This window comes from Lacerta agilis, chromosome 4 (genome assembly GCF_009819535.1).
Source record: "Lacerta agilis isolate rLacAgi1 chromosome 4, rLacAgi1.pri, whole genome shotgun sequence".
Lineage (NCBI taxonomy): Eukaryota > Metazoa > Chordata > Lepidosauria > Squamata > Lacertidae > Lacerta > Lacerta agilis.
Genome location: NC_046315.1, coordinates 1,869,527 through 1,885,130, shown reverse-complemented (window position 1 = coordinate 1,885,130; position 15,604 = coordinate 1,869,527). Strand labels below are relative to the sequence as shown.

Below are 15,604 nucleotides of genomic sequence, written 5' to 3'. Positions count from 1 at the left end.
CCCCGCCTAGTTAATAGCTCTACGGGGCTTAGAGGCAGATAATTGCTGGAAGGAGGAGGAGGGGGGCTGTGAGAAATCCGCTACAGATCCCATATAGAAAGAACATTAACTTTAAAATGAACAACTTATACTAGTCATTTTTTCTTTGCTTAATGATACGATATTTTTGTTTATTTTATTTGTATTATTATTTCTGTATTTGTATTTTCTTTCTACAAATGTATTGAATTTGGAACCTGTTAGGTATATCAACAAAATCAAGCAGATACAGTAATTGCAATTGTTGTTTATTTTTTTATTTGTTTGTTCGGAACGTGTATTGTAAATTTATGGTAAGTATTGTATATCTAATAACTGAACAACAATAGAATTTTTCATATCCATGTATATGTGTGAGTGTCTGTGTGTGAGTTTTGTGTGTGTGTGTGTGTGTGTGTGTGTATGTATATATATATATATATATATATATATATATATATATATATATATATATATATAATTTTATGATATTACTCCAAAAGAAGTGGTGTTATGAGCCATCAAACTTCTGAAAAGGCTTCCACAATTTTGACCACTACTGTATATCAAACAAAGCAACATTCAACAACTCATCAGAATCTAATAATAAATTTGTTGGTTAATGACAAACACCACAGGTGATGAACACGCACCCAATTCCCTTCAGTTCTTCTCCATTTGTTCTGAGGCTCTAATTCTTTTTTGTCTCCACTGCAGATTGTGATGAATCGGAAATCGAGAACAAAGGTGACCACGACAAAATCCCCAGAGAGGAGAAGCCACGTAAAAATTTGGAGTGTGGAGAAAGCTGCAGTCAGATATCCCATTGCACTTCCCATCAACAAAATCTCATTGGAGAGAAACTCTATCAGTGCATGGAATGTGGAAAGAGATTCAGTCATAGCTCCTCTCTCACTTCCCATCAAACAATTCATACAGGGGAGAAACCATATCAGTGTGTGGAATGTGGAAAGAGCTTCAGAATGAGCTCTTCTCTCACTAAGCATCAGAGAATTCATACAGGGGAGAAACCTTATCAGTGTGTGGAATGTGGAAAGAGCTTTAGTCAGAGTGGCCATCTCACTTTCCATCAGAGAATTCATACAGGGGAGAAACCCTATCAGTGTGTGGAATGTGGAAAGAGCTTCAATAGGAGTTCCACTCTCACTTTCCATAAAATAATTCATACAGGGGAGAAACCCTATCAATGTGTGGAATGTGGAAAGAGCTTCATTCATAGCTCCTCTCTCACTAACCACCAGAGAATTCATACAGGGGAGAAACCCTATCAGTGTGTGGAATGTGGAAAGAGCTTCAGTAGGAGCGCCTCTCTCACTAAGCATCAGAGAATTCATACAGGGGAGAAACCCTATCAGTGTGTGGAATGTGGAAAGAGCTTCAGTCACAGTTCCTCTCTCACTTCCCATCAGAGAATTCATACAGGGGAGAAACCCTATCAGTGCGTGGAATGTGGAAAGAGATTCAATCAGAGCTCCTATCTCACTTCCCATCAAAGAATTCATACAGTGGAGAAACCCTATCAGTGTGCAAAATGTGGAAAGAGCTTCAGAATGAGCTCCTATCTCACTAAGCACCAGAGAATGCATAAAGCGGAGAAACCATATCAGTGTGTGGAATGTGGAAAGAGCTTCAGTCAGAGCGCCTCTCTCACTAAGCATCAGAGAATTCATACAGGGGAGAAACCCTATCAGTGTGTGGAATGTGGAAAGAGCTTCAGTCACAGTTCCTCTCTCACTTCCCATCAGAGAATTCATACAGGGGAGAAACCCTATCAGTGCGTGGAATGTGGAAAGAGCTTCAGTCTGAGCTCCCATCTCACTAAGCATCAGAGAATTCATACAGGGGAGAAACCCTATCAGTGTGTGGAATGTGGAAAGAGCTTCAGTCACAGTTCCTCTCTCACTTCCCATCAGAGAATTCATACAGGGGAGAAACCCTATCAGTGTGTGGAATGTGGAAAGAGCTTCAGTCTGAGCTCCCATCTCACTTACCATCAAAGAATTCATACAGGGGAGAAACCCTATCAGTGTGTGGAATGTGGAAAGAGCTTCAGTCATGGCTCCCATCTCACTCTCCATAAAAGAATTCATACAGGGGAGAAACCCTATCAGTGTGTGGAATGTGGAAAGAGATTCAGTCAGAGCTCCTCTCTCACTTTCCATCATAGAATTCATACAGGGGAGAAACCCTATCAGTGCGTGGAATGTGGAAAGCGCTTCAGTAGGAGCGCCACTCTCACTAAGCATCAGAGAATTCATACAGGGGAGAAACCCTATCAGTGTGGAATGTGGAAAGAGCTTCAGTAGGAGCTGCAGTCTCACTTCCCATAAAATAATCCAACCAACAGGTTGGAAAAACCATTGTACAGCTTTAGGAGCCAGACAAATCTTATTATTTCTAATAATTTTTATTGATTTTGACTAAATACAAACAAAAATTGTAACACAAAAATTATAATATACATACCATTTGGATTTACAGTTCAATTCCCTTCCCTTCTTCCATATTATGTCTTCTGTGGCGGAATAATGCCTGGTTCATCATGGGTTAACCTATCACTCCCATGTTAAGTAGGTGTTCCCTGGGAGGCGGAGCTAGTTGGCATTCTAAAAGGAGGGGGAACAACCTTGAAAGGCAGTTGGGGGTTTGGCAGTTGGGTGTGGAGGTTTAGAAAGAAAAACTGCGAGGTTAGGCTTTGGGGAATGGGAGGAAAGGTCATTACCATTGCTAACGGGATGCAGGAAAGATTATACCTGAGCTGAATTATATAAGAAGATTTGTACCAGTAACAACTCAAGACATCCATGTTTTCAAGTTACCTTAATAAAGTTAAAAGTGTTTAAACGTTCGCTGACTGTGGCAGTGCGTCAGTGCCTCAAGAGGTGTGGTTGGGGTGAAAAGCACTAGAGGTTTCCTGAGGAAAAGGGGACGGGTGGCTTAATTCCCTAACACACAGAGGACTGGGCAGGGAAGCCAAAGGTGCCACGCAGTTGCCTAAAGGGAAGGCAAGCTGCAGTAGTTTGGGAACCCAGGGCGGGAGAATCCCAAGGTGGCAAGAGTCATTTCGAACGTAAAGCACTGAGGTACCCCAGAGACACTCCCATATAACCACTGAAGGATTCATCCTAGGGGACAGTGAAACTTAGGGAGAGTCACGGTTGGGGAAGTATCTAAAGGGGAGGGAATAGGATCCCTCACATCTTCCTTATATCATTAATCTATATTTCGCACATCTACTTCCTTTCCACTCATTTGCCTTTATTTTCTCTTGATATTTTCCCTGTTTTTACAATTACACTTCTGAATTCTTATATCTTCCCTTATTCTTAAACTATCCATCTTAATTTGTTTGTAGTATCTTCTCATTTCTTACACCCAGTGAGTTATATGTCATTATTTACGTCTTACATATCTTGTCCAAGTATTCTATAAACTTTCTCCATTCATTTCTAAACGTTTCATCCCCCTGTTGTCTGACTCTCATTGTCATTTTTGCAATTTCCATATAGTCTGTACTTTTATCTTGCCATTGCTGCACAGTTGGTATTGTTTTTTGTTTCCAGACCTGTGCCAGCAGAAGTCTCGCCCCTGTCTTGGCATATAAAAAAAACTTTTGGTCACATTTCTTTATCTCTACCCCTACCATTCCTAAGAGGAATGCCTCTGGTATTTTCTTAAAGGTATATCTAAATATTTTTTTAAGTTCACTGTATATATTTTCCCAATACTGTTTTATCAGATCACATGTCCACCACATATGAAAGAACTCTTAACTAGATCTGTTGCTGATTGACATCTAATGCCCCTTTACAATGTCGTGTTATGTTTTTTTATTTATTTCTAACTGTCCTGAGACCTGTGTGTGTAGGGAATAGGCGCCAACTCTTAAAGGCCTAGGGGTCTTTACCCCCTCTGAAATATTTGAGGAGGCCACCCCCCAATTTTGTGTGTGTTTTTTCCAAATGCAACCTTTTATTCTTCTGCAACTTGCTGTACAACTTCTCTTTAAATTTTCCCTCTTAAAAAAGAAAACGCACAAAGGTCATGAGGAAAACAAAACACAAGAAAATACAAATGTGCGTCTATAGCAAAAAAAATAATAATGAAAGGATATTGATAAATAAAAGATTAGGTAAACAAGTGTTAAAAGTGGAGGAAGAAACAAAGAAGAAATTGAAGGAACCAATAACAACAATGGAATTACATCCAGCAATAGTGGGGCTAAAATTGGGAAAGTCACCAGGGCCAGATGGGCTTTCTGCAATGCATTATAAAAAATTAGAAGATGCAACAATTATACCATTAAAGAATTTAATGAATAAAACAATGAAAGAAGGAAAGATTCCAAACTCTTGGCAAGAAGGTAACATCACACTAATCCACAAACAAGGAACAGAAAGACAGGAAATGGGGAATTACAGGCCAATCATTATTAAATAATGATTATAAATTATTATTAAATAATGATTATAAATTATTCGTGGGAATCCTTGCAAATAGATTAAAAATAATATTAAAGGACATTATTCATGAGGATCAGGCCGGATTTCTCCCAAATAGATATATAAAATCAAATATGAGAACTGTGATTAATTTGCTTGAATATCTAGATCTAAAACCTGGTAAAAGGGTGGCATTCATTCTAATTGATGCAGAAAAGGCGTTCGAAAGTTTATCGAGAAAATTCCTACAAAAAATTATAGAATTATCTGATCTGGGGGAAATTATTGCAGAAGCATAGAAGCGATATATGAGAAGCAATTCGCAAATTTGAATTAAGAAATGGAGATAAAACAGATAGCTTCCCAATAGAGTAATGATATAGAAATTTTTGATGATGCATATAATGAATGTGTAAATATTAACTAGGTTTGGTTTATATCACCAGTGAAAGTGTGCAAATGTACCAAATCCTTGAGAAAGAATAATTTGAAGAAGAGGACTAGATGTTCTAGTTTAGATGAGATGTAACTGTTATGAAAACTTCCCGCGGGGGCAAGTTGAGAGACTGACCCCAAGACGGACGAAGCTTCCGTGCCCTCTGGCTCCTAGAGTCCAGGGGCACAATGTAATATGCAGTCGTACCCAGCTTGAAAACAACATACACAAGCCATTTGGCTAAGATCTACTTTATTGTAGATAAAGAGCAGAGTATGCCTCTGCGCAGCAGCTCATTATTTCAGAGCTGTCTGTAAATGCGACCTTCATCTCCGATGCAAAACAGAAAGTAAAGAGTACAATAGTAAAATACAATGACATCACATGTGTGGGAGCTGGTATGCCCAGTGTAATTCCCACAGAGAGGAAACATGACTCTTGAGTCTTGTGACCTTGCTGCAGCGTTCGCAGCTCGTCATGTCATAATATCACAACATCCTCCCCCGATATTAGACAATGTGAGAGCGGCGAAAGTTAAGGCATTATTAACAGAAGTAAACAAACATTTATCATATACACAGTATGAATCTGTTGTCTTTGTTCCATCCTTGGAACTCTCTGAGACTGGTTCTACCAGTTTGAGCCTTTGATAACCAACTCTCCAGGGGACCAGAGCACTTGCTCTGTGTATGTTGGCAGAAACAGTGTTGAACTTTGCAACCTGTTGTAGTGGCTTTTTCACACCTGTGAAGTGAGCCTGAGTGCAAACTACAGCTACATTTGCAACAGCTGAGATTGCAAACTCTTTGGAGTAGCGTTTGGGCGCCTGAACCTTTGTTACTCTTTCAGATCTACGCACAAGATGTAGATCCTCTTTGCTGAGTTTCTCCCGAACAGGACTTTTTGGAGAAACTTTACCAATTGTAAACAGTGGCTCTAAAGATCCTAGCACATCATCTTCATCTGATGGCCTGGAACTATCATGAGGTCTCTCAATGACAGTTTCACCTGTATCGGAACTAGCCGTGGTTGAGCTTGCACTGCTACTGCTTGTGTCAGTATCCTCAAATGTATTGACATCAATGGGAAAGCTTTGGAGAATCTGTGTCTCCGGCTTTACAGTAGGTTCTACCTCCTGAGTAAGAATTACTGTGTTTGAGGAAGGCAATAGAATTCTGTATTGACCTTTCTCATAGCCCATAAAAATGCCTTGGATGGTTGCACCTTCAAGTGATTCCACCCACATTTGAGAACCAAAAACCTTAAGATGCTTAACAGAAGGTTTTCTGTTAAACAGTATCTCATAAGGTGAGCATTCCATTCCTTTTGGAATACTCCTGACCCATGCATATGTGAAGGCAGATAGGCTTTCAGCCCAATTCTGTTCAGACAGCTTTGCACTTAGCAATTGCGCCTGCATACCCTCACGTAGTATTGTGTTAATTTTAACACACAAATCTTTGTTCCATGATGATTGGCTGACAGCAACTTTGTGCTGAATGCAATGTTGACTTAGGAACTCTTGGAACTCCTGTGAATCAAACACTGGTAATTGATTAGTATACAAACATTCAATTTTGCCATCATGCATGAAATCTATCTTAGCACAAAATTCAGTGAACTTGGCCAAGACTTGCTGCGGACTTTTCATAGTGTAAATCCAAGAAAATTTAGAGAAATGGTCAGACAGCAATAAATAACAGGTAGCTCCGCCTCTATATTTTGGCAAAAGTCCTATTACATCAGCAGAAACCTGCTGGAAACATCTTGTGACCTTTTTTCTGCGTGGCTGTTTGGTAGTCTCCTTGGACTTAGCAGCACCTGCAAAATAAGAGTCAACAACATCATAACAACAGTCAGTAGAATCAAACGACAGTAATAATAGTCCATCTTTGTTCTTCTGAGCTGTAAGGATAACCTCTCCATCCTTATAAATTGTGCACAGTCCTTTGCGCAGCCTGAGCTCGCAGTCCTTCTCGGTAAGCTGCGATGCACTTAGCAGATTGTAGGCAATTTCTGGGACATATAGCACGTTGCTGATAGACAGCTGGAGACTCTGAAGATAAACAGTTCCAACTCCAGTCGATTTCAGGTGTGTTCCACTCACCTGCGACACGGTGGATTCCAGCTTCTTAAAAGTCTTAAACAAACGTTTGTTTGCGGTCATGTGGTGCGAACAAGCTGAGTCCACAACCCACGCTAAGTCAGTATGCTGCTCCTGCACGCCTTGTGTAAGCAATGCCACTGTGCGCCCTTTGTAGACTTTGGCTTGCGCCTTGCCTGTAGATCCACCTGCTTGTTGAGTAGATCCTTTCTTGGGCCTTCTGCAGGTCTGGAAACTGTGTCCTCTCATTCCACAGTTTGTGCAGTGTATGACTTTAAGAGCTTGCACATGCTCAGTTGTACCACTAGGTGGGGTTAAGGACGCTTCTGCTTCACTCCCCCTTCCATTAGCCTCATTTTGAGCAGCACAACGATCTTGCTCATTTAGCAAAGTTGAGAAGACTCTGGCAACGGTTAAGTTTTGAGCATCCAGGGCACCTAGCTGTGATGCAATAGCACTATAACCGGCATGGAGGCTATTCAAAACCATGACTGGTAATTTTCATCAGTAAGCATTGGACAAAGGGAGCTGCTGCACTGCTTGCTATACTTTGCCATAGTGGCGAAAAGGCAGGCTTTTACTCTCTGACTTCAGAAAGCAATTTAAGCAAACAAACCTAGCCTTCTGAGGTTTATTGCCTCGTAAATCAGTCCGGTACTACTCACAGTCAATTAACGCGTCTTCTCACAGTGGGAAACGGCCGTCTTCAGCACGAAAAACTCCCCCGGAATTCTAGAACGCTGTATAAGGCTGCTTTCTTTGCCGGCAGATAAACATCAGGCAGAAGTCATCAAAGGTCCGATGTTCGGAAACCATCCTCTGCTACCAATGTTATGAAAACTTCCCGCGGGGGCAAGTTGAGAGACTGACCCCAAGACGGACGAAGCTTCCGTGCCCTCTGGCTCCTAGAGTCCAGGGGCACAATGTAATATGCAGTCGTACCCAGCTTGAAAACAACATACACAAGCCATTTGGCTAAGATCTACTTTATTGTAGATAAAGAGCAGAGTATGCCTCTGCACAGCAGCTCATTATTTCAGAGCTGTCTGTAAATGCGACCTTCATCTCCGATGCAAAACAGAAAGTAAAGAGTACAATAGTAAAATACAATGACATCACATGTGTGGGAGCTGGTATGCCCAGTGTAATTCCCACAGAGAGGAAACATGACTCTTGAGTCTTGTGACCTTGCTGCAGCGTTCGCAGCTCGTCATGTCATAATATCACAACAGTAACATGTAAATTGTAAGTATGGATTTTTGTATTTGTCTGTTCACTATTTACAAACATTGATACCCTTTGCACTGTAAGTTTTAATACTAATAAGGTTTGACTTATCCCACCAGTGTATGTATGAATATACAGTAAATCCTGGGAAAGAATTTACTGAAGAACCCCAAAATTGTCCATGGGCAAAACAGGGGATAAACGCCGGCACCCTGTCTAATTTTTGTGCGTCACATCTTCAATATTCCATCTGATTGGACTTGCTTTCATCTATTAACATCTGTGCGTATCATCTGACTGGACTTATTTTCATCAATATCTACAGGAGCCTGGCTAAAGACATTGAAAGACTGAAATTGTCCTGTTGTACTAACTTGAATGAGTTTTCTGTTTGTGGCTTCTTTGTTCGACTTCTTGCATTGCTCTCTTTTTGATTGGACTACCAATATAGAATTCAATACATGGAATGGTTTGGTAGATTTGTGTGCGCCGTTTTTGTGCTGCTTATTGTATACTGATTTCCCAATAGAGAAAGGCACAAGGCAGGGGTGCCCCCTATCACCGCTTCTTTTTATACTATCATTAGAAATTCTATTGATAGAAATTAGGAAAGAGAAAGAAATTACAGGAATAACATTAGGAAGGGAGGAATTTAAGGTTAAGGCATTTGTGGATGATATCATTCTGAAAAAATCTAATTAAGAACTCTGGCCGGAAGTTTCAACCAAAAAGATGCATTTACTTGTGTGTAAATACAAATATAGTATCAATCCTGTTAAGAATTACAGTCTTAAATGAAGAAATAGTTTCAGATTGAAAAAGGTATGGAAAGAGATAAAAAAAAGATTTTGAAAGATGGAATAGATTGCAATTATCGCTATGGGGAAGAATATCTATAATAAAGATGAATGTATTGCCAAGAATGTTTTATTTATTCCAAACAATGCCGATTATAAATAAAGAAAATTGTTTTGAGGATTGGAAAAAAGATATAACAAACTTCATTTGGCAGGGGGAAAAACCAAGAATAAAATATAAATTATTAACGGATAGGAAGGAGAGAGGCGGATTGGCATTACCAAATTTCAAATTGTATTATGAAGCAGAATGATTAATCTGGGTAAGAGATTGGATCAAATTAGAAAAAAACAAAAGCTCTAGATCTGGAAAGTGTCAATAGTAGATATGGCTGGCATGCCTATTTGAATTATGAAAAAGATAAAGTAAATAAAGGGTTTACAAATCATATACTAAGATGGGCACTATTTAAGGTGTGGAGTAAGAACAGAAGATTTGCAGAACCTAATACACCCTGGTGAGTCTCCCCGATAGAGGCCATTAGTATGAAGAAAATAAATACAAGAGCAAATTGGCCAACCTATAAACAGTTATTGGAAGAAAAGCAAGATAAATTTAAATTAAAAACATATGAGGAGTTAAAAGAATTGGGTTTGGATAGATGGCATTGCATTCAATTGAGAAGTGTGTTTAATGCGGACCAAAAAAAGGGGGGGGTTTGTTAAGGAGGAGTCCAAATTCACGACTGAGGTCATACAAAATAATAGGAAATTATTATCAAAGACATGCGATTTATTATTAAATTGGGATCTGATGGATGAAGAAGTGAAGGAGACAATGTTAAAATGGTCAAAGGATATTGGGCAAATTATCAACTTAGAGCAGTAGGAAAAATTATGGAATTATAAAATTTACGGCCTCATATATGATTAGAGAAAATTTTATAAAAATGTTTTACAGGTGGCATTTAACCCCTGTGAAGCAAGCAAAAATTTATAAGAGGAATACCAACATTTGTTGGAGGTGTGAGAAAGAGGTGGGGTGGGTAATGCATATGTGGTGGATATGTGAGATAATTAGGCCTTTTTGGACAATGATTCATGAGGAAATCAAGAAGATGCTAAAATTATCAAGAATTAAAAGACCAGAAGCATACCTGTTGGGTCTTTTAAATCAGGAAATACCACAGAGAAATAAAAAATTATCTCTGTATGGAAGTACAGCGGCAAGAATGATAATAGCTAAGAATTGGAAATCACAAAAGACCCCAAGAAAGGAAGATTGGATTAATAAATTAAATGAATATTTAACTTGGGCTAATTTAACAGCGGCAATACGAAATCAGTCCAACCAAAAGTTAAGAAATGAATGGAAGTATTATGAAGATTATTTGGCAAAGTACTGCTCAAAGTCATTTCAGACTAACCTGATCTCATTTTTCGAAAGAGTTACAAGCCTGGTAGATGAAGGGAATGCTGTGGATATAGCCTATCTTGATTTCAGCAAGGCCTTTGACAAGGTGCCCCATGATATTCTCGTAAAGAAGCTGGTAAAATGTGGGCTAGACAATGCTACCATTCAGTGGATTTGTAACTGGCTGACTGACCGAACCCTAAGGGTGCTCATGAATGGCTCCTCTTCATCCTGGAGAGAAGTGACTAGTGGGGTGCCACAGGGTTCTGTATTGGGCCCAGTCTTATTCAACATCTTCATCAATGACTTGGATGATGGGCTTGAGGGTAACCTGATCAAGTTTGCAGATGACACCAAATTAGGAGGGGTGGCTAATACCCCAGAGGACAGGATCACACTTCAAAATGACCTTAACAGACTAGAGAACTGGGCCAAAGCAAACAAGATGAATTTTAACAGGGAGAAATGTAAAGTACTACACTTGGGCAAAAAAAATGAAAGACACAAATACAGGATGGGTGACACCTGGCTTCAGAGCAGTACGTGTGAAAAGGATCTAGGAGTCTTGGTAGACCATAAACTTGACATGAGTCAACAGTGTGATGCAGCAGCTAAAAAAGCCAATGCAATTCTGGGCTGCATCAATAGGAGTATGGCATCTAGATCAAGGGAAGTAATAGTACCACTGTATTCCGCTCTGGTCAGACCTCACCTGGAATACTGTGTCCAGTTCTGGGCACCACAGTTCAAGAAGGATACTGACAAGCTGGAACGTGTCCAGAGGAGGGCAACCAAAATGGTCAAAGGCCTGGAAACGATGCCTTATGAGGAACGGCTTAGGGAGCTGGGTATGTTTAGCCTGGAGAAGAGAAGAGAAGGTGAAGGGGTGATAGGATAGCCATGTTCAAATATATCAAAGGATGTCATATAGAGGAGGGTGAAAGGTTTTCTGCTGCTCCAGAGAAGTGGACACGGAGCAATGGATTAAAACTTCAAGAAAGAATCATAGAATCATAGAGTTGGAGGAGACCACAAGGGCCATCTAGTCCAACCCCCTGCCAAGCAGGAAACACCTAAGAAGATTCCACCTAAACATTAGGAAGAACTTCCTGACAGTGAGAGCTGTTCGACAGTGGAATTTGCTACCAAGGAGTGTGGTGCAGTCTCCTTCTTTGGAGGTCTTTAAACAGAGGCTTGGCAGCCATCTGTCAGGAATGCTTTGATGGTGTTTCCTGCTTGGCAGGGGGTTGGACTGGATGGCCCTTGTGGTCTCTTCCAACTCTATGATTCTATGATTCTAAGTATGATGGGTGGAGTGGAGAAGGCTGAAGGAAATATATCTGGGGCTGGGGTGGAAGAAATAGAAAGGACGCAAAGAGGAGCAGGAAAGGAGGAAGGGAAAGGGACAGAAAGCGAACGAGAATCAGGAGGAGGCAGGAGCTGCATTGGGCAAGGGGGGGCAAAGGGAGGAACTCAGGCGGGGGGACAGCAGCCTCCTCCTCCATTGCCTCCCCTTCTTCTCCGCTCCTCTCCTCCCGCCTAAATGGACGCGCCGGGCAGCCCAGGCTGAGGCTCCTCTCGCCCGGCGCCGATCATTTTTGCTTGGGGGGGGGGCAGCTGGCTTCTAGGGGGGACAGCTGCCCCCCTGCCCCCCCCCGGGTACGCCCATGCCAGGAAGCAGACGGAATTAGAATGAGTAATGTCTCCGTATGGATAAGGTCACTCTTCTTTCCAAGTGCCACATTCCGACCGTCGCCATCTTCTCCTCCCGTTGCACACCAAACTTCTTCGCACAGCCTCTCCCCCCCGCTAGCATTGCACCCACTCCTTTCCAGGAGGGCCAGTCACCTCTAGAAAGGCCAATATCCATCATCCACCAGAACTGGCTTCTCCCTTTGAAGTGGTGCTCTGCTTCACGGGATCTCCACAACAATCTATCTTTGCTGCGCCATTACCAGTCGGATGTCCTCCGTTACTCTTAAACCTTTCCAAGTCTTGTTTTCAATTCCGTACAGCCAATCTTTTCTGCCAAGTTGAATCTCAATTTTTAAAGTCTGCTTGCTATTTCCCATTGAAAGTGGATTTTCTGGGGGTGGTGGTGGTGGTGGTGGTTTCGCCCGTGTTAAGTAAAATATTGAGGCAAAACAAACATAGAGTCCTGGGCTGCCCCCTTCCTTTCCCTCCTTCACATACCATTGTAAAGTCCACATCTTCTTCCGATTTTCCTTTCTTAACTGCTCAGGGCTGAGTCACCTACCTGTATCTAAGAGCAGTTTGGCAGGGGAAAGGTATCCCTTGGGAGGTGGACTCTCCTTCCTTGGAGGTTTCTAAGCAGAGATGCTTTAGCTGAGATTCCTGCATTGCTGGGGGTTGGACTAGATGACCTTTGGATCCCCTCCTCCCTCTCCACTCCTGAATTCTTTTCCTCCTGAAAAGCCCTTTTCCCTGCAAGTTGTTCCTCTGGTTTCCAGACAAGGGAGGGAGATGCTCAGAGTCCAACCAAGAGCCTCACCCCCAAAAGGATATCTGGGCATTGGCGTAATCCCCCCTAAATCCATAAAAAAGAATACAAAGCCGAAGTTAATCAAAGCGACAGAGGAACGAGTTGGGCGGACTCGGCTTTGCAAGGGTTAAAGGGAACCGAGCTGCCTTCCTAGAGAGGACAGGAAGCAAGAGAGAGGAGGCCAGGTCCTCCAGAGCCCAGGCCCCTCCCTCTCCTGCCAGGGCTGCCTGGCTGTCCCCTCCTGGGATCTGGTGAGTGGGGAGGCGGTGGGGGTCCCAGGGCTGCAGCAGGGGAGGGGGCCAGCCTGGGGGGGGGGCTGGTCTGCTCATGCAGGGGGAGGAGAGAGAGGGTCCTGCCAGGGAGGGGCCAGGTCTGCAACGCTCTCCTTCCGGGAGATCACAGGATCCCAAATGGCTCCCACGAAATCTCCCTTCTTCGAACAAAGGAGTCCCTGGGACATTAACTCTGTGTGACATCGCTCAGCGTCATTGCACAACAGAGGAAACATGGGCAAAGGGTTTTCCAAAGCTGGAAGAGGAAGGAAGGAAATGTGGGAGAGAAAGGGCAGGAATAAAGAGAGGAATCCCAGCCCATAGTCTGGCTGCTGCATTGCAAACCAGTTTCCCAGTGTCTCCAAGGGCAGCTCCACCCGGAGGCCACTGCAGCAATCCCCTCGCACCCAGAGCAGGGCATCCCAGGACCACATCCTCTCTGTCCCAAAGGGATTGTTGCTGGAAAAGCAGCCGGAAATGGGCGCTGCTACTCACTGAGCCTCCAGGGACCTAGGCATCAATGGCTGTGTGTGTGTGTTAAGATATCTAATAGAATAAAAAATTTTCTGCCCTTCACCCTAACTTTCAAGGGAGATGTCTTCTTCTTCATCCACTTGGCCCTCAGGGGGTTGGCCAGATACATACCTGGCCCTCAGAGCAAAGATAAAGGGACCCCCCCCCCCCCAGAAATCTGTCTTGAGAGCGGCAGAGAGTCCAAGTGCAAGAAAAGGAGACAGAAGCAGGGGAGTGGGGGTGGGGGTGGGGAGCAACTCCTGAGGACCCCTGGGTGAGGACCCCCACTAGAGTCAAGCATCCATTTTTCACAGGATACAAAGGATTCCCTTGTCAGTCAGTTCTGACTTCATGCATTGACTGGAAGGCAGCAGAAACCAGGTTGATTCACCTCACAGAAATCCCTTCATTTCCCTCCACATTTTGCATAGCTAGAAGGCTAGAGACTTATTTATTCTCCTCTTCCTCCTCCTCTTTCTTTTCAAAAAGATAGCTCATGGTCTGGGATGCGGTGCAGTCCAGCCCTGGTTCCCTCCAAGACTCATCCATGCTTGCTTAGGGAACCATTCCCTCCCCCCGTCCTACAAATTCTGTAACAGAACAATGTATTTGCTTTGTAGGATTTGCTAGAGCTTCTCATTGAGACAAACAGAACTTGACAGAAGACCAAAGGGTTCCTTCCGATCTCTCAGAGGCTTCCTGAGAGCACAGATGGATGAGCGAGACTCAGCTGGCCCTGAAGCAGGAAGAGGACATGCCATCCAAACTGGGAGCAGTGGGAGATTCTGGGAAAACTCTGTGCAGAAGATCCTGGGTGAGGAGGACACCCTCCGCTCAGAGGTGCAGAGCCAGCAGTTGAGGCACTTCTGCTGCCAGGAGGCCAAAGGACCCCGAGAGGTTTGCAGCCGACTCAACCACCTTGACCGTCAGTGGCTGAAGCCAGAAAGGCACACGAAAGCTGAGATGCTGGACCTGGTGATCTTGGAGCAGTTCCTGGCTGTCCTTCCCCTGGAGATGGAGAGCTGGGTGAGGGAATGCCGAGCGGAGACCAGTTCCCAGGCGGTGGCCCTGGCCGAAGGTTTCCTCCTGAGTCAGGCAGAGGAGAGAAAGCAGGTGAGAGAGACTTTCCTCTGGATACTCCCAAGGGGCTCCAACAGGACAGAGAACATCCCATAATGGTCTGCTGATGGCCCATCCGTTATCTGGGAGAGTATCCATAGAATGAGATCTCACACCCTTCAAGTCTTTGTCATTCTCTTTGTAATATTTCTCCCCATTCTCTGTTTTGAATCCTTGTTTCTTTTTCAGGGAAAGGATCATTTTGCAGAAATGGACCTGGATTCCTGTGAGGCAGAGAGGCCTCCGTTGGACACCAGAGAGAGGCCACTGGGTAAGGAGGAAGGTGGTTTTTCTCCGTTTGGTCTCATTCTGTTTGTTTTCCAACTCATCTGAGGGTTCTTTTCATCTTGTTTTGGGGGGAGGAAGTTGGGAACAAGGGTCCAGAGGAGGGGAGTTGTATTTCTAAACAACTGACATATGAAACGGGCACAAACGTCCAAATGCTCTCAGCAGGTAAGGCTTTTGCAAGGGCCCATCTGTAGTTAGAGATGCCCTGTTCCACCTGTGAGAGAAGCAGGCACTCCTGGCTTCCTGTTTACCTTTTTTCTCTTGCAGGTGACAGAATGATGCCGGCAAGACCTCCTGATCCGTCTTTTCATGGGGGCAGAAGGGAAGCAGCGGCTGTGGAACCAGATCAGGTCAGGGGAAGCTGCCTTGTGGGGACAGAGGCCGAGGGATGGAGCAATTTCATGGACTGGTTGGGCACAGAGGAATGGTGGGAGGAAGCAGCCGGGGATC

General features: G+C 43.4%; 1 protein-coding gene and 1 pseudogene across 1 annotated transcript in view; one reads left to right on the top strand and one right to left on the bottom strand.

Moving 5' to 3' along the window:
- LOC117044872 overlaps window positions 1-15,604 on the bottom strand; it is a 934,741-nt pseudogene that overhangs the window by 646,300 nt on the left and 272,837 nt on the right.
- LOC117045003 overlaps window positions 1-15,604 on the top strand; it is a gene marked incomplete at its 5' end in the record, with an annotated part of 374,050 nt that overhangs the window by 227,550 nt on the left and 130,896 nt on the right. Inside the window, 2 exon segments of the mRNA XM_033145796.1 lie at window positions 792-2,320; window positions 2,322-2,378. Of these exon segments, the coding sequence (XP_033001687.1) occupies window positions 792-2,320; window positions 2,322-2,378 (1,586 nt within the window).